Source organism: Podarcis liolepis, assembly GCF_965112155.1.
Source record: "Podarcis liolepis genome assembly, chromosome: 8".
NCBI classification, from domain to species: domain Eukaryota; kingdom Metazoa; phylum Chordata; class Lepidosauria; order Squamata; family Lacertidae; genus Podarcis; species Podarcis liolepis.
Window position 1 is genome coordinate 66,453,551 of NC_139560.1, and position 23,589 is coordinate 66,477,139.

The 23,589-nt window shown below is 39.3% G+C and overlaps 2 protein-coding genes across 5 annotated transcripts in view; both read right to left on the minus strand.

Annotated features, from left to right (window-relative positions):
* Window positions 1-23,589, minus strand: part of MYLK4 (myosin light chain kinase family member 4) — a 797,874-nt gene that overhangs the window by 496,430 nt on the left and 277,855 nt on the right. The window lies entirely within an intron of this gene.
* GMDS (GDP-mannose 4,6-dehydratase) overlaps window positions 1-23,589 on the minus strand; it is a 274,215-nt gene that overhangs the window by 224,987 nt on the left and 25,639 nt on the right. For all 3 annotated transcript variants that reach the window (XR_014529619.1, XM_083519594.1, XM_083519595.1), the window contains exons 2-4: window positions 20,427-20,471; window positions 18,393-18,480; window positions 17,087-17,196 (exon numbers count right to left, since the gene is read on the minus strand). Coding sequence is in view for 2 of the 3 variants with exons in the window: in XM_083519594.1 (XP_083375720.1) it covers window positions 17,087-17,196; window positions 18,393-18,480; window positions 20,427-20,471 (243 nt within the window). In the remaining variant the exon portion in view is untranslated. The remainder of the gene's footprint in view (window positions 1-17,086; window positions 17,197-18,392; window positions 18,481-20,426; window positions 20,472-23,589) is intronic.

Sequence of the window (23,589 nt, forward strand, 5' to 3'; positions counted from 1 at the left end):
CCTCTTTATTCCTGAGGGAAAATACTCCTTGGAGAAAACACTTTTATGGAGGTAATTGAACTTTCAAAATAGATATTTCATTCACATACAGGAGTTAGCATGAATGAAAACTAATTGGAGCTATATATTTCTGGTTTTTCTTACAACTGAGTAAAATTCAAGCGTTATATTAAAAAAAGAAGAAGAGAAAGGTAAAAATCAGGGAATACCTCTAGATTACAGCCCTCAAGCCATTGACAGTGGATAGAATCCACTAGGAAGCAGATGCCTTTTAGAATCATACTTTCACATTTGTGTTAATATAAACAAGTTTTGTGACATGTCTAGTTCCTCCCCTCATTGCATTATTCGTTCCCACCGTCACCTTCTTGTTTGTGCAATAATTCCCCCATACCTGTTGACCCCTTGCACTGCCTATGCACCTGCATTTCCAAGCTTAGGAGATGGACTGGACCATCCTTGATATTAAATGGTCAGTGCTAAAAATAAAGTGATTTTTGAGCATCTGTGTGGGAAAGCATATATGTTGTTAATTAAGCACCACCAAAATTACTCAATCCATGCCAACATTCAAATGAACTTGCTTGTGTTAAGTCATACACTACCCTTTGACAAGAGAGGGATTGATTTCCAAATAAATCCTTTTTTCTCTCTATTTGCACCTGATCTGTAAACATTAAGAATAAACAAACCATTGTACCTACAGCAATGTGCAACAAGAAGAACAACAAGAAGAGGTTTGCAGAGTGGAAAGACTCTCACTGGATCTATAATTCCCTTTGATACTTGAAAATGTTTGACTTATGGGAAATAAATCACTCTGCCCTTGCTTAACTGAAAGGGCACTTAGGATCCAAGCCACTGTGTTTAAAAAAATTACTATATTTATCCAGTGCAGATGTGAGTAATTACCGTATTTTTCCATGTATAAGACTAGGTCCCCCCCCTTAAAAATAATGTCCAAAATTTGGGGGCGTCTTATATATGGGGGCCAGATCCCCCACTTTCTTAAATCGGAGTCCCCAAAGATAAGGGGCATTTTATACATGAGGGCGTCTTATGGACGGAAAAATACGGTAATGTATACAAGTACATATATATGCTGCTCATATTATAAGTGACTGTATTCTGCAATGCAAGTCATTCCTCTGAAATCAAGTTCTATGCTACATTAAGAACAGATAACTCCTGACCCAATGTTTCAAGTTAATATACCTGGCCTGTTTTAAAAGACACTTTAAAGATGCTGCTAATATAATTAAATATGTGCATTAATCTAAACTAGATTAATGCACATATTTAATAATATTAGCAGCAGCATCTCCCGCCTTGGTTATAAACAGCCTTCCAAAGACATCACACTGGTATTATTCACTATGTTTACATCGTTGCCTGTAGCGCACACAGTGTTCATTTAAGATATTTAAGTTCGCACATGTGGGCATTATTGCTGGTACTTCCCAACTGAGCAGAATTAATTTTTAATTTGCACTTTTAAGCTAAATATGAAAGAAGAAGCATGTACATACATGTACAACGGGCAAGTTGCAACTGGAAAATTATATAACAGGAAAACACTTATACTTCAAGGCAAGTTCCAAATCCAATAAAGGGGGTGAATCTTACATGGCGGCCAAAAACATGCAAGTCAAAACACAATCTAACATGAACAAAGCAGCCATACAGCCAAAATTTCAGCAGCGATAATATCCCACCTGTCATTATGTCAAATAGCTTGGCACGTTTCCACCGCGAGACAAAAGTGACTTTTGTTTGTGTGTCAAATGCGCTCTGAGCGAAAACGAGGAAAGTATGGAGGACAGAACTTGTTCTCAAAGGTGAAAAGAACTGCCTATAAATAACAGTCACTCTTGCCACCTCTGTTTAAGGCTTAAAAAAAAAAGTTGTTGCAAATACAGTATAGTTAACCACTCACGTAATGAACAAACTTGTTAACGGATTACATTATAGGTAGAGAGTGTCCTATCATTTTGTAACATGATATGCAGTTTACAGAATGGACCTAAAATAGTACATCTGGCAGAAAATGCCTCTTTAATTCCACCCGCCAATAAGCATTGCATTATAATTTATCAGCAACAGGAGAGAATTTAGGAAAATAACTTCCATAATGTATTTTGTTTTATATCTGAATACGCAGTGCCAATTTATTAAAAAAAAGTGAGCATTAAAAATATTTTCTAAATGATTTTACTACAATGAGTAGACATTACTGAGAACTCTCATAGTAGCTAAACCAAATTAGTACACACAGCAGGCCTATGTCATTGGAGGTCTTCAAAAATATCCCTAGACAAGGACAATATTTAGTGCTTTATATTGGGGGAAAGTAGGCATCAAAGGCCAGTATGTATGTGGAAGTTTATTACAGGAAAAAGGACAAAAAGTTATTACATATTTAAATATACTGCACCTACAGCAGTAAACTCAACCCACTCATCTACATCCTAAACACCAAAGTCAATATACAGTGATCTCCAAAAGTATCAAGATAGATGAATCAGCAGCAACTGTAATATTAATTGCACAAAAGTCCCTACTGAAATGTTGGTTGTGGCATTATTAAGGAATATTTATAGGCTGAAGAAATTCGCAGATATAAAAAAGCAAATTCTTCATAATTCTCAGTATGTTTTCCAAATATCTGTATTTTTTACAGCAATGATTCTGAAAACAGCCAAGCACAAATGCCAAAGTAAATTACTTCATTTCCTGTACAAAGTCAACTGACCCATTATAATCAGAGACAGCCGCCAAATGATCCTTACAACAGCTTTAAGCAAGCAAGAGCAGTAAGCAAATAAAGTGAACTCACCATGTTACACAAGAGGTGTCAGGAATTAATGACTCATTGCTTCCTGCACTATGGATATTAATTCACCCAATTCATAAACAAAATTGTGGCAAGTTAACCTTGGTAAGTGAAATTAAAACAGGGTGTGTGTCCCTCTCCCCCCGCCTGGAAATATTTTGATGCTGTAGAAAGACTGTTATATGGGTACAAAATATAGATATTTAAAGGTAAAGGTAAAGGGACCCCTGACCATTAGGTCCAGTCGTGGCTGACTCTGGGGTTGCGGCGCTCATCTCGCTTTACTGGCTGAGGGAGCCGGCGTACAGCTTCCGGGTCACGTGGCCAGCATGACTAAGCCGCTTCTGGCGAACCAGAGCAGTGCACGGAAACGTCGTTTACCTTCCCGCCGGAGCAGTACCTATTTATCTACTTGCATTCTGACATGCTTTCGAACTGCTAGGTTGGCAGGAGCTGGGACCGAGCAACGGGAGCTCACCCCGTCACGGGGATTCGAACCGCCGACCTTCTGATCGGCAAGCCCTAGGCTCTGTGGTTTAACCCACTCTACAAATACACACAAAGTCACAGAGCATATGGGATAACAGCTACTTTTACATAGGCTTTGCTTATGCTGTCAGTGGCCATTTGTTGGCAGGGCCAGTAGTGCAGCTCTGCTTATGGTGATTGAGTGATGATTCAGGAGATTCACACATGAAGAGGGCCAGTATGATATTGCCATCAGTTAATACAGTGGTACCTTGGGTTACAGATCCTTCCGGTTACAGATGCTTCAGGTTACAGACTCCGCTAATCCAGAAATAGTACCTCAGGTTAAGAACTTTGCTTCAGGATGAGAACAGAAATCGTGCGGCGGCAGTGGAAGGCCACATTAGCTAAAGTGGTACCTCAGGTTAAGAACAGTTTCAGGTTAAGAACGGACCTCCAGAATGAATTAAGTTCTTAACCCAAGGTACCACTGTAATGTTGAATGTCCAGTATCTGAGAGTGTGCTCATATCAGAATATATGGGGTTTTTTTTTTTACAACTTCCATTACAATGGAGCATATAAATGGAACAGATAAGCCATGGTGCCTCATCTAATCCCCAGTCCTGCACAGAAAAATGCAGTCATAGCAAGTTGCTCCCTAGGGTTGCCACCACTGCTTTGCTGAAGAGCTGAGACTCAGGGAAATGGCTCATGGAGTCCTTCTCCTCCTATCTCACCTTGCCTTGTAAGTAAGCAAGGGCCTGTGACATCACCTCACCACTGCAACTGCATAGGGAATGCACTAGGCAGGAGGCACAGAGCACAGGAGAAGTGACCATCTTCAGGCTGGAGGTTTGGCACCCTTTAAGAGACTCTAGTTCTCCAACAAAGGAGGTGGAGCATAACAGAGATGGCCTGGAGACAGAGGCTCAAAGGCCTACATTTACATCCAGCCACCAGACAAGTTGCTCACAAGGAACTCTCCTTGGTGCTGCAACCACCAGCTGACTGAATGGCACCACGGGTCACCTCTGTGGAACCAGAGCAGGATAGCTTGGTGGACCCTTCTCCCTTTTAAGCTTTTTATATCAGCCTATGGCATGTCCCCACCTTACACTTGGCTCAGACCAAAGGCAAGTTTATCTAGCTGCCAATCTATCTCCATTCCTAGCACTCCCACTCCAAGGACATGAGATGGGGACAGCTCGTTATTCAAATAGGCTATATGCTAATAAACAGATGCTAAGCAGCACCAAGAAAAGTGAGCATGTTAGGATTTGTGATGAGCAATCAGACGTATTTTGATTTAGATGATTTTCATTTCCTGGAGAATATTAGCTTCTCAAATGATATATCCAGTTTCTGTAGCATACAAATAGTATTTTAGTAGAGTGGTACCTTGGTTCTTAAATTTAATCCGTTCTGGGAGTCCATTCAACTAAAAAACCAAGGCATGGCTTCTTCTGATTGGCTGCAGGAGCTTCCTGCACTCAATCAGAAGCCCACGTCAGACGTTCAGCTTCCAAAAAATATTTGCAAACCAGAACACTTATTTCCGGGTTTGCGGTGTTCGGGAGCCAAGCCATTTGAGTTCCAAGGTACCACTGTATATCTATGAATTACAGAAGAAAGAAGGTGTGAAAAGACACTCTCTGTATGTAGGAAACTTGTGAAAGGATTATGGAGGAAAGTAACGGAACAGCATGATGGTTTCCTGCACATCTCCACTTTTATCATTGCATTTACTGTTTTCATTTTGTAAGGAACAGTTGTTACTGGAGTTAGTCCTGTTAATATTTCTATCTCAGTTATGTTAAGATGAAAGACAGAACTATCAGATCAAATATACTGTCAAGTCAGAAACAAATAGCATGTTAAACACACGTGAGATGAGAGATGTTGGAAAATTCCCATGTGTGGGGTTCTTTTTTTTAATTTCCATGTGTTTTTTAAAAAAGAACAATACACCCTGCACAAACTAGCAGGAGGTTTTGCTTGCTTGAATGCATGCATGCTTACGCAGCAATCACTGGGCGATGCAACCCTCCACCTACATGTAAATATGAAAAACTGTGCTTAAGTCCTTCAAAAGAAGTAGCTGCAAATTAAGACCTGAACGAGAATGTCCTTAAGCTCAGGTGGAAACAAAGCAGCAAATAGAAATCTAGCTATTGGAGAGATTTATGTATGTTGTCTCAAGAGTTCAACTTCCATACGCGGTTTAGAAGAAAAAGCAAAGGATTAGGATTGTGCTGAATGTATGCTAGTCTCAATTTTTGGTAGAAATGTTCCTTCAGAGAGTTCCCTCAGAAAACATTACTTCTGAACATTATTATTTCTGTTCCAATTTAGCCATCATTCCCCAGCGCTATTTTTCTACCTTGTCGTGTCTCTCATTTGCTGCAGGATCTGAGTCAATCAGGGATCATGTAGTAAACATGATTGTGGCATGGCCACGTTGCATTGCAAAGGGAAAATTAAATCAATTGAGATCAAGAACAATGCTTACTTGTACGGATCGTCACATATAGATTACCCCAGCTAATCCAATCATTTCCCAGCTAATCTAAAGCACTATCTACTGCTATGATCCTGTAGGTGATCATTGGGGAATATCCAATTAAATAGATCTGCTAGTGCAATAATTTCTGCTAGTATAACAGAAGTCATCATCTCTCCGCCTCTCCTCTTCCCTTGCCTCCTCCAACTGCTGCAGGAAGTTTCCCACACAAGAAGAAAACTTCCACAAACTTCCTTTGTGCAAAGAAGTTTTCCCACAACCGTTTGGTGAGTTGTGCTGTTACTGCATAGCTTGGCTGAACCTGCAAATGCACCAAAAACTTGATCATTTTTCTTTACACTGAGTAGTGAGAAAGTCCTAGTAGTGGATGAAAGCCCTTACAGTGCATGTCCCTGCTGTTCCTCACACATGCCTATAATTCAGCCATTAAATACCCCTCTGGGGCAAATTGATGCAATCCAGTGATCCTAGCTTGCCTTAAGTAAGCCAAGTGCCCATTTTACATTATCTGAAGAGCTTCAACCTCATCTCCTCTCAAGAAGAGCAAGGCCCCCTTAAGTAAGATTGATGAATATGGGCACCTTTGGGACTTTGTTTTACGCCCTCTGGCAGGGAGGGCTAATATGACACAGACCTAGGAATATTAATCATGTGCATCTTTTGTAATGAAATGGCGTTCATGCCTATCCGAGAACTTTGTGAAAAGCCCTTTTCAGATTCAGGTAGAAATTCATTGGTAACTAACTGGGTGCACATCCACAATTTGTTCAGCCTTTGATGACTACACCAGGAAGCTGCTTCACATCACTAGTTTACAAACATGCTATCCCCATAGTTGACTGTGAGAGACGGCACCGCTTGTTCTCTTCGCTTTAGCTAGCTCCCTTCCTTGCCTTCACTTTTTCTTGTCCTCCTGCTTCTGAGCCATATTTGTTATTTTCTTTGGCGTTAGCCAGGACTCTTCTGTACAGAGGTTCCGAACAGTGCCTATTCAAAGGGAGAAATATTTCTATTACTGAATTAAACTGGGAGGGTTTCAGCGTAGCCTAAGTTTAAGACTTTAAAAGGGGGGAAACTCATGAGTAAAAGAACTTAATCATTTAAAAGTTGGGGTGAATGAGAAGTTTCCAAGGTTTTGGAAGACTGCGAAGGATTGTCTCCTTCAATGAGGGAAGAACCAAACATGGATTCTACCCCATTAGAGGTCATCCTCTAGGTTATACAGTATAGTAGAAATCCAGGCTTTTGCCTTTCCATTTTCCTCTTACCACAGAACAGCTAAATATTTGCTTAATGTTTGTTTCTACTCCCCTACCCCACCCCAATCTAGCTCTCTGCTCAGGCCTCACAATGCCAGGAGAGCTCGTACTTTGCATGTGAATTTTCCCCTTCTTGGTTCTCTCCTCAGGACCCATGGCTAAATTGGCGCCTTAAGACTCCACCTCACCTCTCTGTACTGTATAGGTGATTTATTGCCTTCAGATTATCTCTGTAATAGTAACTCAACAGTTACTATGTTCAACCAACATTGGGGTGTGGGGTATAGCCTGTGTAGTGTGTTACTGACCCATTTTTACTCTGTATTTCTATAATGGCTTGAGAAGCCACAAAAGTCATTATTTATACTGTTAATTTATACATTTTATTTTAAAATAAATAAAATATTGCAATGAAAACCCCACTGCTGCTATTGACAGCTCCCCAGAGAAAGAACACATTGATCAGCTGACACTGATCAGCACTAAAATCCGTCGAAGCAAGCAAAGTCTCTGTGGCACGCAGTCGTCTCCAGTACAGATCACAAGAGTAGTATTCCTAATTAGCTTTTCCAAGCCTTACACATGTGAGACACATATTCATGTGCATGTGTGCACAAGTAAATTTGGTAACATTAGAAAGAGAGCAAAAAGGCAGGCAAAGGCTTTAGCTTCAGGCACCCCCAAACTCAGCCCTCCAGATGTTTTGGGACTACAATTCCCATCATCCCTGACCACTGGTCCTGTTAGCTAGGGATGGTGGGAGTTGTAGTCCCGAAACATCTGGAGGGCCGAGTTTGGAGATGCCTGCTTTAGCTGAAGCATTGGTTCTGCCCAAGAATAAATAAGCATTTTAAATCACAGGTGTACATGCTGGAAAATACTTGAATGTTCTAAGGCTTGGTGCAGATTTAACATTTTTCAATCTTGTATCCCCAGTTAGGAGAATAAAAACATCCCTAATACTTATATACTGTCTCCCACTTAAGCTCACATGCACCCCCTCACTAAAATTCCTCCCCCTTTCAGCATCAACTATGGTAAGGCTTAGATTTCATCCAAGTCATATTTCACTTCAAACAGTTTCTGTCAAGAATTAGAAGGTTTTAAACACCGACTTAAAGGTAAGTATGGGCAGCATTCAATCTGGAGCAGATCCAACACTAACCTTACGAACCAATGAAAAGGGAACGGAGAAGGAATTTTGACAAGGAGCAAATGAGAGCTCTTAAATTACATTTAATGGGGTGGGGCCATGTTTGGGGAGGGGCTATGACTTTCCCCCTCCTCCGTTTGTTATTTCCCTCCTAGATCAATTCAAAATGGCGGCAGGAAAACAAAGGGTGCATCTGAAGCTGCCTTATTTCTACGGTTTCATGAAAAGAAAACATTTTAACTTGCCAGTTTTACTATCAGTAGGAAATCTGGTCCAGCATATCCAGAAGCAAAGAAAAGGTTGCTATAGATCATTCACTTTTGATATCTGCATATTTTCTGTTTTTGCTTTTTATTATTTTTGTAACTACTTGTATCTACTAGTTCCCCTGGGATGTTTGGCCTATTTTTCAAGAACAGCTTGATGATTAAACATTGAAACAGATGGCTCTAGTCAAACTCTTCTAAATATGTTCAAACGTGCAACATTTTAACATACTCCCCACTCTTATCGCTGATCTAATGCAGGGGAGGGGGAGCTTAAATCAGAACGTGATAAGAGTGAAGGATTTAAACAATCTGTGCTGAGAAAATAACCCAAAATATACATCTCTTTTACAAAACATAAATTAAGTTCTAAATTAACATATAAAATATGTTGTTATAAAGCTGATATAATACTTATAGAGTTCAATGAATGCTGATGAATTTGCACTATTTGATGTAAGAGTGACCTATGAATAAAATAAAAACACAGCTGTATGACTGAAAAGGTTTAAGTATAACGTTTATAATTTTGTGTTACACAGTTTAATGATTATTTTTTAAAAAAATGCTATTTAGATATTGAAATGTAATGTCTATCCATGCCAATACCACAATCATTCTTAAATCACTGTCAAACTTTAAAACACTTCATTATGTTCACAGTCTGATCTTTAAAAAAAAAAGAAAAGAAAAACTTTTAATAGTTTTTTACTATCCCATCTGAACGACATTTCAAAGGCCCAAAGACATTATAAACCCATTGCACCATAACAAACTTGCTGTTCAGCAAATAAATATCAATTGCTACAGGAATAATAAATAAATACTTTAGAAGCATTTGTTCCCTATCTTAGACAGATGACGTATTATTAAATATGAACCAAAGCTCTATTCTTTGCATTTATGTTTGTTCTTAATCTAAGGATCACATTCTTAAATTGAATTCTTTTCTAGAGCTACAGTCAGCCTCTGAAGTCCCCCCAAACTCCTGCTGTCAGAATACTACATGTAGCATTTTATCTTCTGCATATGTCAACATCTTACTTTGTGTGTGTATTCAGATGTGCAACATATATAAAATATTTGCATTTACTTCGAGAGACAACATCAGTTTAAACAAGTGCAGAATGACTGCAAAAGAAGCCATAAGGTAAATGGACCAGCATAGTAGAGGCTTGTCTATTTAAAACACAAATTAAAGATCTAGGATTTGAAGTTTCAGCTGGAAAACGTGTCTGTGGGAATAGCTGTCTAGGGGAATAGATAAGCACTTTTAACATTACTTACTTCAAATACTTCTCCTGTACTTATAATGCTATATGAGAAGGGTCAATTTGTTTGTACTGATCCTAGTGTTTGTGTTGATCCTAGTGCAGGTTGTTGTAAAAACAACAACAACACATCATCTCTTTTGTCCTGTCAAACGCCCCCAATGAGGATATCTGAATGACAGAAGCCAGCCAAAAAACCTCACCTTAAATTTGCTGACAGCATCAGGAAAACCCAGAACATTCCCAATGTCAGGTGTAGAATAGTTTGTGCTCACCTTTAATAACCTGACAATGTGACAAAGCTGCATGAGCAACTCTCTGGACTGCGGCCACAAGTTTGTTCCCTACCAAATTCTCCCACCATCTTTATAAACATGGCAGAGAACGCGAAGGTCAACAGTGCTTGCATCACCAGTACGGACACCTTCATGGCCTTCATTTCTGCCTAAGTTCCTTTTTCACTCTGCTGCTATAATCACCTGGGAGAAATGAGAACGCCTGTCTTCTCATAATGGAACTCTCATATCATGTTATTGTTTTATTTCTTTTGCACTGGAGAAAGACCACGTCTAGAAACGAACGCTAAAACCTAAACTGCTGGGGACATTTGGGGGGGGGGGTTAGGCTAATGGATAATGAGTTTTGGAAACCCAAACTAACATAAAAGGGGCTTTTCAAATGCAGCTAAGCTTCTCTGCACACAATGTAAAAACAAAAAGAGCTAACTGCACGGGGGGGGGGAATGATATAGTTATAATACACCTTCAAATAGCACAGCTTAAATATGAACAATAATAATAATTTTATTATTTATACCCCACCCATCTGGCTGGGTTTCCCCAGCCACTGTGGGCAGCTCCAGAAAGAGGACTAAAAACAGACTAGAACTTCAAACATTAAAAACTTCCCTAAACGAACGTTTTAAATAGCATACTCATCAGACAGTTATGATTAAATGCAGTTCCACTGAATTCAATATATGAAGTATGCATGTACTTCAAGTTAATTAATTCATATAGCTGTACAATTATAAAGTTTTGGTTGGGTCACGCCCAAATAGCATTTTTCATTTATATACATTCACATTTTATGCACAGGCAAGAGAAAATAAATCCTACACCACTGATTTAGTTGCAGCTGTACAATTAACTTTGCTCAGAATGTTCATATTTCTAGAATACAGTAATAATTTCAGATTTAAATTAAGAAATAACAAAAAGTACATTTGAATTCTTAATAGTCGTAATCATGCACTGAGTTGAAACACAGATTATTATGCTACGGCCTAAATTGTTACCGAAACACTTTGTCCTATTAAGGATGTTCTTGCAGAATCTAAAGAAACCAGGCAAATTTATAAACATTTTGTATAAAAGATATTCTTCTATATCTTAAAAGATTAATAGTTTATTTAGTAAAACCTCTTGTAAGGTACTTTGCTACTTTTACCGAAAAGAACACAAATATGTATTTCATTTTAGTTGTTAAACAGGAGCCACAGTATGGATGGGGGGAAAACTTTAAAACTCTTGTCAGGAAAAAAATCCTTATTCCTTAGCAGGGTTCTTAAATAACGTCAGTACAATTTAAGGACTGCCATTTCCTTTCTCTAACTAGCTTATCTTTAAAGAGGCATGCAGGCATATTCCCCCAAGGCAGTAGTTAATTCACTTGAAACTTGTGAACACTTTCTATTTCTCTGTCTATTTATTTTGATGTGCATATTATCTTAGCTGACTTCAATCACATTTCATGAGTTGATGTCATACCTTAAAAGATTAGGTTTTTCCCACCTGGAACTATTCACGAAAGTATAGCAATGCATAACCTTCTCGGTCTTCTATTCTTGTGCATTATCAATAGTAGCATTCTTTCTTTTTTAATGTACAACTACAACTTCTACAAGGCTGCAGTTGATAGAAGTCTACTATCTGTCATGCCTCTTTCATTATGGTTAGAGGAACTGAATCGTCTATTGTCTACAACACTCTGCTGCCATCTATTTGACAAAAAGAAAACAACTGTTTCGATGCACTTCTAAAAAGGGAGCTTTCTGTTGAATCACTAGCCAAAGCAATACAAAAACATGTAGTGTGTCTTTCACAGTCAACCTGTGTATAAACACATGTAACAGCATATTTCTGACACAGAGGAATATTTGTGTTACATCACCATCATGTTATTTCTCGGTGGCACTGCGCCATTATATCTGGAGGCAAGCAGAGTCCTCAATGTTTATGTAGCGGCACAGCAAATCTTAAGAGCTAAGAAACTTTAGAGCTACCTCTTGCTTATTCAGTGTAAAAATATACTGTCACTATTAACAACACATAAATACATATCAGCATATAATGTAATTCCAAATATAATGGCACAATGTAAATTTTTAGAAAAGCAACAACATAGCAGGACACCTTAAAGTCATCTTAAGGGTCAGCAAAAGTATGTTAGAGCAGAGGAGAATTCAACTGTCAAGTTAAGAGATTATTTGAAATTTAGGGAGCAAGATCATCATAGTTCCTCAAACCCTGACCCTTACGGTGATTCTGATTTCATCTCCACAAATGATTCAGAGTGACCTGGAGAAAGTCTCTGTTCTTAGCTTTAATTTCCCGTCTTAAAATTAGAACATTAGTAGTGGCTGACCTCAAAGGACTGGGATGGTAGGCTCAACCCAATCCTTTTTTTATTAGAAATCCATTTGGTTAAATGAGATTTAAGTAAGTGTTAATAAGCCAATCACTTAAACACAGTAATGCTGGCTGTATCTTTTACCTGTACAAAACAGTGTGTGAGAGAGATTCAAACACCCATTTAAAATGAAACTGGTTTCCATGTAAAGAAATATAACCTTCCTGCTATTGCTAACTAGCACATTACTACCCATGTGCTTGTGCTTATTTAAAAGGAAAATTAAAGTATTAACTGCTTCAATATAAAATGCTTATATTGCCCTACTAAAGTAATATATGATTTATAGGTTTTGTTCAGGCTAGACAATACCTACAGTTATAACTAGTGCTCAGATTTTACACAATGCAAATGGCTACACTTTTGTGTGGTCCACTAATTTTTAAGAGAAATTCCAAACATTATTAGCTGCTATCAAGGTTACAGCTCCTCTTAGATCTAATAAAACAATCTGTTTGGACATGTATCACTGGACTTTCATACACGGCTCATTCCCACAAAAAAACATTTACACAGTAAAAAAGAGCAGCATGTAACAAAAACCACAGAAAGCAGATTTTTTTTTAAAACAGCACGTTTCTGCTGTTAACAGGCAGCACTGAGTTTCACTGTGACCTCTGTGCCTCTTGCGCTCTATCCAGAAAATATGTTCAATGTGGTAATGGTGATCCAGAAATGCGCATGGGCACATGCTTAACATCTACTACAAGAATAGTGATCAGCTTAAATTTTGCTGGATTTGTCCTACATTCAGCAACTCAGTGGTTATTCCAGTAAAAATGAAATTGGGACAATTCATGGGCCAGGTTAAACTATACAGTTGTGCTAATGGAAACCACTCGTGGTTTGAGCCAGAATATATAATCAGAGAAGGAAGATGCTTCAGTTTACAATTCTTATTTTATTATACCTTTGTAAGTAATTAGTTAGGAGATGGAAAACTATTGCCAGCTATACTCTTTTACTGCTAGCTCATTGCCCAGGCAGGCAGCTATCACAGTGACACTATTTTTCCATGAGGCAATGCTAATGTCGCTGATCTTGCATTTAATCTTGCTATGAAAGTGTCATGAGTCCTTTTATTTGTAATACAGTGGTGTCCTGCAAGATGAATGCCTTGCAAGACGAAAAACTCGCTAGATGAAAGGGTTTTTCGGTTTTGCGTTGCTTTGCTAGACAAATTTCCCTATGGGCTTGCTTCGCAAGACGAAAATGTCTTGCGCTTTTTTCTTAAAGCCGCTTGAAAAGGCGCAGTTGCAACGGACCGTGCTTCGCAAGACGAAAAGACTTGCGGAACGAATTATTTCCGTCTTGCGAGGCATCACTGTAGTTATTTAGTTATGATAAAAATTGACACTATTTATGGAGTGTTGTAACCAAATACTAATAATCTAATATTGCTTCATGTACATATTTGGATTTCAGTTAAACAACATAAATCCCCACTCCTCTTTATATGGCCAGCAATAATATTAAGTATCTTCTGCAATTGTCTATAAAACAACCTTGTTTAGCTGTAGAATAAGGGCATGGCCTGTTTATACTGCACAGAAATATCTGTATTCTATAGCTACACCTGTTACAGGCCAAGCATTGTCTTAAAAAAATGAGAATAAATAGTATTTCTATTTTATTTCAATAGTATTTTATATTTTATCTTAAAAATATATATATTTCTAAAGCAGCTTACAGAATAAAATATCAAAAACCATAAAAAATAGTTCCTTTACTAATGAACAGTTCTTACTAGATCATTTAATGACAATAAACATGTGGCAGTTTTTTACATATAAACTTTTTTTACATCAAATAATAATAGAAATATTGAAATGCAAAATACCAGTCTTGAGGAACACTAAAGACTGACCAATTATTTAGAAGGAAATAGTTGCCCACGCTTCATTACATAATCCTACTGATCCTCCTCAACCACTTGTTTGAACTGTCCTGAGATATCCAAAAAGTACTACAGAAATGAGCATGCCCCGCTCATCCAAGTGCAGTATAGATAGCCAGGCTGCCTCCATTATTGGCAAACTCCATCTCTGCATGGCCAGATCACCTGTAGGTATGGTAGCAAATATGGAAGTTTTTCAGCCATGGCACAGCATCCCCATGGCAATCTCGTTCTAAGGAGAAGACGAGTTCTCTGGCTTCACCACAGTTGCTAAATGCATCCTGCGTGGACTTCGCCATGGGAAAACCTGGACTGCACATTCTCCTCAGCCTTCTCTTCCATATCATCAGCTGTTGTAATGATGGTCTAGCATTGCTTCATGCCACCAGCAGTGTTTAGCAGGCATAGGCAAACTCGGCCCTCCAGATGTTTTGGGACTACAATGCCCATGATTATATATTCTGGCTCTCTCTGTTCTCAGCCAAACCATGGCTAGGTGTGAACAAACAAGCATGCTGGTACACCGTTAGAAAAGGCTTGTGTCAGGGAACTGCCATCGGAAAGACAGGTGGTGGAAGGGCTCACGGAGGTTGGGAGAGACTCAGCAGCTGAAGAGGGAACCAGCAGGGGGAGAGGCGGGTCTCTGGGGGAAAGTGAGCAGGAGGGATGGCTCAGAGACACTTCCAGCGAGAACAGTGGGGAGGTTTCTGGACCTCCTATAGGGACACCCACTCCGCGCCGGAAACTGTCACGACGTGAGTCCAGAAGACGTGTTTCCGTTAAGGAGCTTTTATGTTGGAAGCAATTCCGAAAGCAACCACTGTCGGAATCTGCCAGTGACTGACGGAGCCATGCTTAAGGGGCTCCGTTACAGACAGAGGTTTGCGGACTTGAACAAACTCTGAGGGATTTGGATTTTACGCACAAGCAGCTCATCATCCCATCACAGCTTGTTTCAGAGAGCCAGTGTGGTGTAGTGGTTAAGAGCGGTAGTCTCGTAATCTGGGGAACCGGGTTCGCGTCTCCGCTCCTCCACATGCAGCTGCTGGGTGACCTTGGGCTAGTCACACTTCTCTGAAGTCTCTCAGCCCCACTCACCTCACGGAGTGTTTGTTGTGGGGGAGGAAGGGAAAGGAGAATGTTAGCCGCTTTGAGACTCCTTCGGGTAGTGATAAAGCGGGATATCAAATCCAAACTCTTCTTCTTCTCTTCTTTCATGCCAGCCTCCAGTTTTGGTTGTTGCCATGCTGTCAAGTTAGAATTACATCTGAGCACGGGCATGCGGTTTGTTTCCCCACAGACGGCAACAAACCATGAGTGGTTAGCCAAAACAAACCTTAGTTACAGCTTGTGGCTTTTCCGGAGCAAGAGTAGTCACAAGCCCAGGTAAAGCTGTAATTCTAAGCCAAACCAATAACATGGCGGCAGCAGGAACAGGGAAGGAGTGAAATGGCCATAATCTTCTATTTCTTTTACCAGCACATTTGCTTGTTCATGCTAATCCATAGAATTAAAGATGGACAATGCATACTCCTAAGTTATCTATCCTAGAAGTCAAATCCTTTTTATTTATGATTAAGAACATTGCCCATGTTTCCTGGACTTCAATAGGTTCATTCTAATAACCCATTTTAATTTGTGTTGGTTTCTTGCAGGAAACTAGACCAACCTCTTCTTTCTTTCTTTTCCTTACTTTTAGTACGGCTGATATAAAATAAACTAGACAGTTTATTTAGAGCAACAAAATGCCAGCACACAAAACGTGCATCAATCTGAAGATAAACCAAGTTTAAGGACACCCCCCCCCCATTACATTTGCAACCAACAGTGTATATAATTCAACCTAAAACGTAACATTATCATTCATTAACTTAAAATCATAAGGTTTGGGGATATCTCCTTCCAGGCATCCTGAGATACCTACACAAAGCTAAAATGGGCAATAACTTGACCCATATAGCTTGTTGCCAAAATTAACCAGATTTTGTAATTGTTCTATAAATAATAAAATGGATCCATGCTGGTGAGGGAGCAGGGAGTGCTGAACTGAACCTACTACATAATGGTAGAAACTCGGGAGATTTGCAAAATTCTTGGTTTGCTTATTTATAGCCCCTCTCAGTTAATGAAAAGGCCCAAAAAACAACCCCAAACCTCAAGGGAAGTTGATGTGCTGCTATGCACACGTGTTGGAGGATGAACAGCAGCAGATGATGACTGTGTGCAGGCAAAACAGAAAAGAACACAACTGGTAAACTTTGCTGACGTTCTGCATAACCTTGATACACTTGGAGAGAGGACAGAGAAGAAATGCAAGCAAGATGAGCACTGCAATCGGCAACTCACCACGTGAGCCAGGCTGTCTTGTGATAATGTAAAAATGCATTTAAGAAAAAGACATGATTTCAAAATGTGCAGCGCATGCATCTCCATGCATGAACATGGATACATTCCCACATATTGGGAGCAGAGGAGAGAAACGTGAAGAAGTGTGGACGGGGAAAAGTGGTGACAGTGAAGCTGGAGCAAGAACAGAATATTGGGAAAGTGATGATTTATTAAACAGGTGGATAGTTTTGAAAACCGCTGGAAGACTCAGTGAGAAAAAGGATGGTTACAGAAAGAAGAAGAGACAAATTTCAAAGTACACAAGTTGCTAACTTTTCACAAAGTCTCTGCTTGTTCGCCACAATCAGAAAAATCCTAGCTGACGCATGCTACTTACTTTGACATGGCTCTGAGCTCCAAGATTGTAAATTTCAGTGGGTTTCACTTGATTAATTATCTTCACTAGGCAAGTACTATCTGTGAGATCGCCATAATGTAACTTCATGTCTTCAGAAGACAAAAGAACATAGTTAGGATAATAGAGATTTGATGCACACATTAATACAGTATGGTGTTTAATGTGAGGTGTTCCAACAATCTTAATTCATTATTTAAAAATATGTTTATTATAACCAGATTGCACTGGTGTTTTAAAAAAGAGAGAGGCACAGTTTAGTAAGTATTTTAAGCTGTAGTCATGAAAGCAATAGATCTCTTATTTCCAATAAGATCTTGCACAATGATCTTCACAGCTGACTGAACTCTAGTTCAAACATTATTTTCTTGGTCACACAAGTTATATGGTCTGTCTTCAGGTAACGCCTCACATAAACAAAATTGAACATGAATGTTGCCATTTAATCCATCACTTGTACAGTATGTAGTAAACTTACAAGCTATAATAAATGTACTTTAAAAGCCATATTAGATAAAAGTATTAGATGTTCTACTGGCCAGCTATCTGATAAAAAAAGAGTAAACTACTCAAAAGAACTATAGGTTTCTTACATACATACAAATGCCATGTCAGATGTTCAAAAAATATTAAGATTTTTTTTAAAAAAAGCTTATCATACCTTTTAAAAAACATGAAAATCAGTACTTCTGAAATCACTACTTTTGCTTGTTATAAACCAACTGACTCACATAACAATTTGTATATGTGACCATGCATATGGGTAACTCAGATAAGGAATAAATACTGTACAATGTTTTAAATCAGCCTTTGAAAGTTAAAGGCTGAATTAAAACATACTTATTCCTTAACTGTATGGCTAGTTTCAGCAACTACATTCGTCAGCAGCCTGTTTGTTGAGGTGACTGAGACGTTTCTACTGGCCAGTGTCTGGGATCACGTGAAGACAGACAGCGTCATCTGCATGACCAAGAAGAACATCTGAACTTGTTCTTCGCCAAGCATGAAAATGACTATGCAATATACTGTTAAGACACTTCAGTTAAGTAACCTTGCTGTCCTTGAAAGTCATTTTATGCAACAGGGTCAAAATGTGACCCAAACAAATTATTTTTTTAAAAAAAATCTAAGCCTCACCAGAAAATATTTACACATCAGTCACCATGGCTAACTTTCCACACTGATACAATCTTGTACAACTTTCCAGCCAGACAACATTGCTGATACAAACAAAAATACACCCATTTCTCCCTCTTACACTCTATCCCAACAGTAAGTAAAGTCTTACTTCCTTCTGTGTGAGCCTGTGGGTTCTTGTAAAGATGTTCAATCCGTCCTGTATTAAAAGAGCTAGACCTACGAACAATTCCATGCACCTGTAATAAAATACTTAGTGAATATTTTTATAGGTTATATAGAAAGTAAGTCGTTGGCCATAACAACTATAATGTCCTTAAAAAGAACAAAGGAATTGTTCTACTACGATGACAACTAGAAAGATCACAGCTGGGGACAGTGAGAGGACATAATTTTTCAGTTATTTTGTCAAACCAAACCCAAATACCACAGCATTAAATTCAGATGGGATTAGTGCAGCATTTTGCATTATTTCTTCTGGTTAACACAGTCTCATAATCAAAATATCAGATGGCATACTATAGCAACAAGTATAAAATATAGTGCATTTATGCTTCATATTTTCAAACCAGCCACACACACAACCCTCACAACGTAACATTCCTGCTACAACAAACCGTGGAACAGGAACATGTGTTGAGCTCAAGCATACCCTTCCCCTCTTCTGCCCAGCTTACCAATTTCTGGTGAATCTAACCAGAAAGATATGGGGCAAAACAGAATTGAAGACAGGGATATTTTAGACAGCATTGTGAATAAAAATGTAAAATAGTCAAAATTACAGTTGGATAGAATAATAAGCCTGTTAGAGAAAATAATGCTAAAATTTGAGGATTAGAATTTTAAAGACCAGCTAATGAGTGTGGAGATGAAATAGAAAATATGTATTTAAACTGCAGCCCCCAGCACTTATATGCAATTTTTATTTTTGTGCTAGTGTGTTAGGTATAGTACAAAGAAGTTAGAGTGGCTCACTAGGAAAACGCATAGGGAAAGTGGAGTATAGGAAAGCCACAGCAGTAGAGAAAACCAGTGACACTTCAAGAAAGGCTCTACTAAAGAAGTTGTGAAGGATGAGAGGAACACAATTAGACAAATAGTCCAGGTGGACCTTTCAGGAACAGAGTATAGCATGGTTCTGCCTGCATTAATGAGTCACGTGTGCTTTTAAAAAATGGTATGTCTGGTCTTGCAAGCTGTAAATGTTTCCCACAGAAGTGCTATGCAACATCACAGTTCTACACTGTTCATCAGAAGAAGGCAGCTCTGCAAAAGTTCTAACATTACAGGACTGTGCAAATGGAGTTCAACTTACTACAGTCCAACTCTGAAGAACATAGGTAAAGGTAAAGGGACCCCTAACCATTAGGTCCAATCATGGCTGACTCTGGGGTTGCGGCACTCATCTCGCTTTATTGGCCGAGGGAGCCGGCGTACAGCTTCCAGGTCATGTGGCCAGCATGACTAAGCCGCTTCTGGCGAACCAGAGCAGCGCATGGAAATGCCGTTTACCTTCCCGCCGGAGCGGTACCTATTTATCTACTTGCACTTTGACGTGCTTTCAAACTGCTAGGTTGGCAGGAGCAGGGACCGAGCAACAGGAGCTCACCCCGTCGCGGGGATTCGAACTGCCAACCTTCTGATCGGCAAGCCCTAGGCTCTGTGGTTTAACCCACAGTGCCACCCGCGTCCTGCACAAGGAGCTCAACTTACTACAGTCCAACTCTGAAGAACATAACCAAGAGTAAAGAACTTCTTTCAGAGGTGGTTCTGCAGGTTGTTTTCTGCAGAAACAGGGAAAAAAATGAGCATGAAATCCATTTTCCTACCAAAAAGTAGCTATTCCAGGCTTTCCTCCCTTTTTAAATTTTATACATTGCATCACAACACGCTCACTAATGTTCAGCAGCCTTACCTTGCACAGGCTGCTGTTTATCTGAACAGGAGGAAGTGTGCAAAAAACAGCTATACCCTGAGGACTAAAGGGATTCCACCACTGGACAGTCTTTGATAAATAGGACAATAAGCTGGCATGATTACAGACCATGTTGCACATTCTTCTCTAAACTTTTGATTTGTTATCTAAGGCTGAGTGGAAAACATATGCAGAGAGGGACAGCAGCGAGGAAGCCCTTTCCAAATTATTCCATGAGTCTGCAATCAGTCACCAAGACTAGTCACTCACCTCATAGCCCTTTTCCAGCAGGAACTCTGCCAAGTATGAACCATCCTGAAAAGAATAAAGATAGGAAAACGTTATGGAAATGTTAGAACCATTGCATCTGTATATGGTGGTTAGAAGCTCCCTAAGGCCTTAAGAATATTGTAAATCAATACTGAACAGGTGACTAACAGCATATATTTAATGTCCAGTTAAATACAAGTATTTGCATATAAATCCTTGGCATAGCATACACCAAGAAGAGCAACTTAACATGTCAACTCATAAATCATTCTTTTCTGTTTCATATTTTAAATTCTCTTTTTTCCCCCCTCCACTATTTTTTTCAAATGTGCATTACAACAGAACTCATTTGTCCATTTACTGTCATATTGCTTTTAACTGTCTGTTAAAAAAAAAATTCCAAGGCCATTTGGTCAGTTTATATCACATTTCATAGGAGTATACATGTTTTATAAACTTAAACATATGACATGGAGCTAATTCACATGATCACACTTTTTTTTTTAAAATGCAGCCTGGGATTTCCCCTCCTGCACTTATAAGGGGGGAAATTACGAAAGGAGAGAGGAATACCAACTAGCGCTGGGAAACAAACTCCAAAAGCACAAATGGCTATCCTGTGTACCAGGGGCTGTGTGAATGTTCTTATGGCTAGAAATATAAGCCAACAAGTTGTGATTATGGAGGCCAACTGACAGCTTGCCAAGCAAATATTGAGAGGGAGGGAGGAAGAGAGAGGGGGAAAGATAGAGAGAATATTAAAACACGAACTGTGAATTAGTTCGCAGCAGGGATGAAGTCACAGAAGGGTATAATTTATTTTCACTTGCACTCCCTCCTTCCAACTATTCTTCATTTTTCACAGATAGAAACCAGAAGGAAACAATGAAATGATACGTTAACCTGACTTCAAACTCCGAACGTGCCAAGGTACCATCAGGTTTCCATGGGATATAGCCACCTATTTCTTAAAAATTTCAGGACGCTATCTTCAAGGAGAACAAAATCAACACAAGCAAAGGGTGAAGGCAAAAGTGGTTCCCTAAGTCACAGTGTTCACTTGGAATTTGAAAGGCATTATGGGGCTCTGAAGTGGTGGCTGGAGAAACCATATCCTCCAGTTGTTGTTATGTTCCAACTCCCATCAGCACAAGCCAGCATGCCAATGGTCAGAGATGATGGGAGATGTAGTTCAGCAACTTTGAGAGGGTTGGTCCCTTCCAACTCTACAATTCTACGATTCTATGCCTCCTTGCTATAAAAGAGTGCCCATGGAACATTCACTGCAACACTGATGAGGAAATGCATAAATCCATGCTGAGTGACAGGGCACGGCGCACATACCGTATTTTTCGCTCTATAAGATGCACCAGACCACAAGACGCACCTAGTTTTTGGAGGAGGAAAACAAGAAATAAAATATTCTGAATCTCAGAAGCCAAAACAGCAAGAGGGATCGCTGTGCAGTGAAAGCAGCAATCCCTCTTGCTGTTCTGGCTTCTGGGATAGCTGCACAGCCTGCATTCACTCCACAAGATGCACACACTTTCCCCCTTACTTTTTAGGAGGGAACAAGTGAGTCTTATAGAGCAAAAACTACGGTATGTGATTTCCAATCTTCTCAGCTTTTCTTAAGACTCTTGACACAAATATTGCTTTCTAAGTTTCTGTAAACTAACATGGAAAGAGAAAACAAAAGTATTGGCATATAAACATTTACTCTGCTACATGTGGGGATACTTCGAGTCAGGCAAAATCTGATTACAACCCTGGTTTAGTTTGACAATAACAAACCAGGACTACCATGAAGTCAGTGAAAAGGAAGGGGGGAAATATAAATATGTTACCATTCACTCAATTAAAAAAGAAGGAAAGAAAACGCTGTTGTACTGCTCTGCCTTGGTTGCTTAACACATTAAAATCCAGAGATGAAAGTAAAATCTCAAACGAAGAGCGGAGGATCCCGATTATTCGTAACGTTGATGAGAAACAGATCCAAGTACAACTGAACCCTGTCAATAAGGTCTTGTTCTTCTCACTAGGGCTGTTTCTCAAACTTTCCAGCCACACTGGAACATTTCGAACTAGCAGTGGCATTCACTTCCTTTGCATTTCCTTTCCAGGTCTATCAAGTGATAGAACATGACATGACAATGAATGGGAAACAAGCCACCGCCAGAAGCTACTGCTTTTTGATTCCAGCATAGTACTGCTAATTTGGCTGTCCAGTAATCTCACACAATGCACGCTAGCAAAAGGCTTACTTCAAGATACATTATCATAATCCACTTGTCCCACTTCCCTCTTTTCTTTCAGTGAGGTAGTGGTCAATGAACATCACACTCAGAAGGCTGATTAAACTGTCAGTCCAAGTTTACAATTTACCTTATTTCTAGACTTTCAGACCATACAACTGAAAGTCAAGAGAGATATTAATGTAACATTATTATAATGTACATTTACAGTACAATCTCATGCATGCCTACTCAGAAGTGTGTGCAGGATCATCCACACAATCCAAAACTGTAATCCTATACCTGGAAGCAAGCCACATTGAACTCACTAGGACTTACTTTTGAGTAGACATGCATAGGATTATGGTGTAAGGCATTTGTTCAGAAACTCACCTACACTCAGTAAATATGTTGTTTAAAAAAAAACCAACTGGTTTGGATGCCCGGAGACAGAATAATGCTGATTTTAATCACTATAGTTAGCTTTTGGGTTAGAAATCCTAAAGCAAATCAGAAGTATTAGTCAATTTTGGTTCTCTCAGCTTTTAATTTTTTCAACCTTAAATTCAGTTCTCCATGTTTTGAAGTGATTTGTGAGTTTAAAAAAAAATCCTCATCAAAACTCACCAGTTTTCAGTGTAAATTTTTCCTAACACCTTCGTGTGGAGCATATATGTGTGTTTTCATTGTGTGGTACTAAAAGCATGATCTTTCCCTTGTGATTTCTGCAGAAGCTGAAGGCTCTACTAGGCTGTTCCTGGGAAAGAAAGCAACCCCTTTCCCCAGCATCAAGGCTTGATCTTCTCCTTTGTGGCCAGTTACTCAAAGGAGGCAAACCAGAGATGAAGGACAAAAGCAACAGGAACCTTGCTTTGTATGAACATATTGCTCCCCAACCCCTCGGGCATCCCAGCCAACCTTCCTGATTG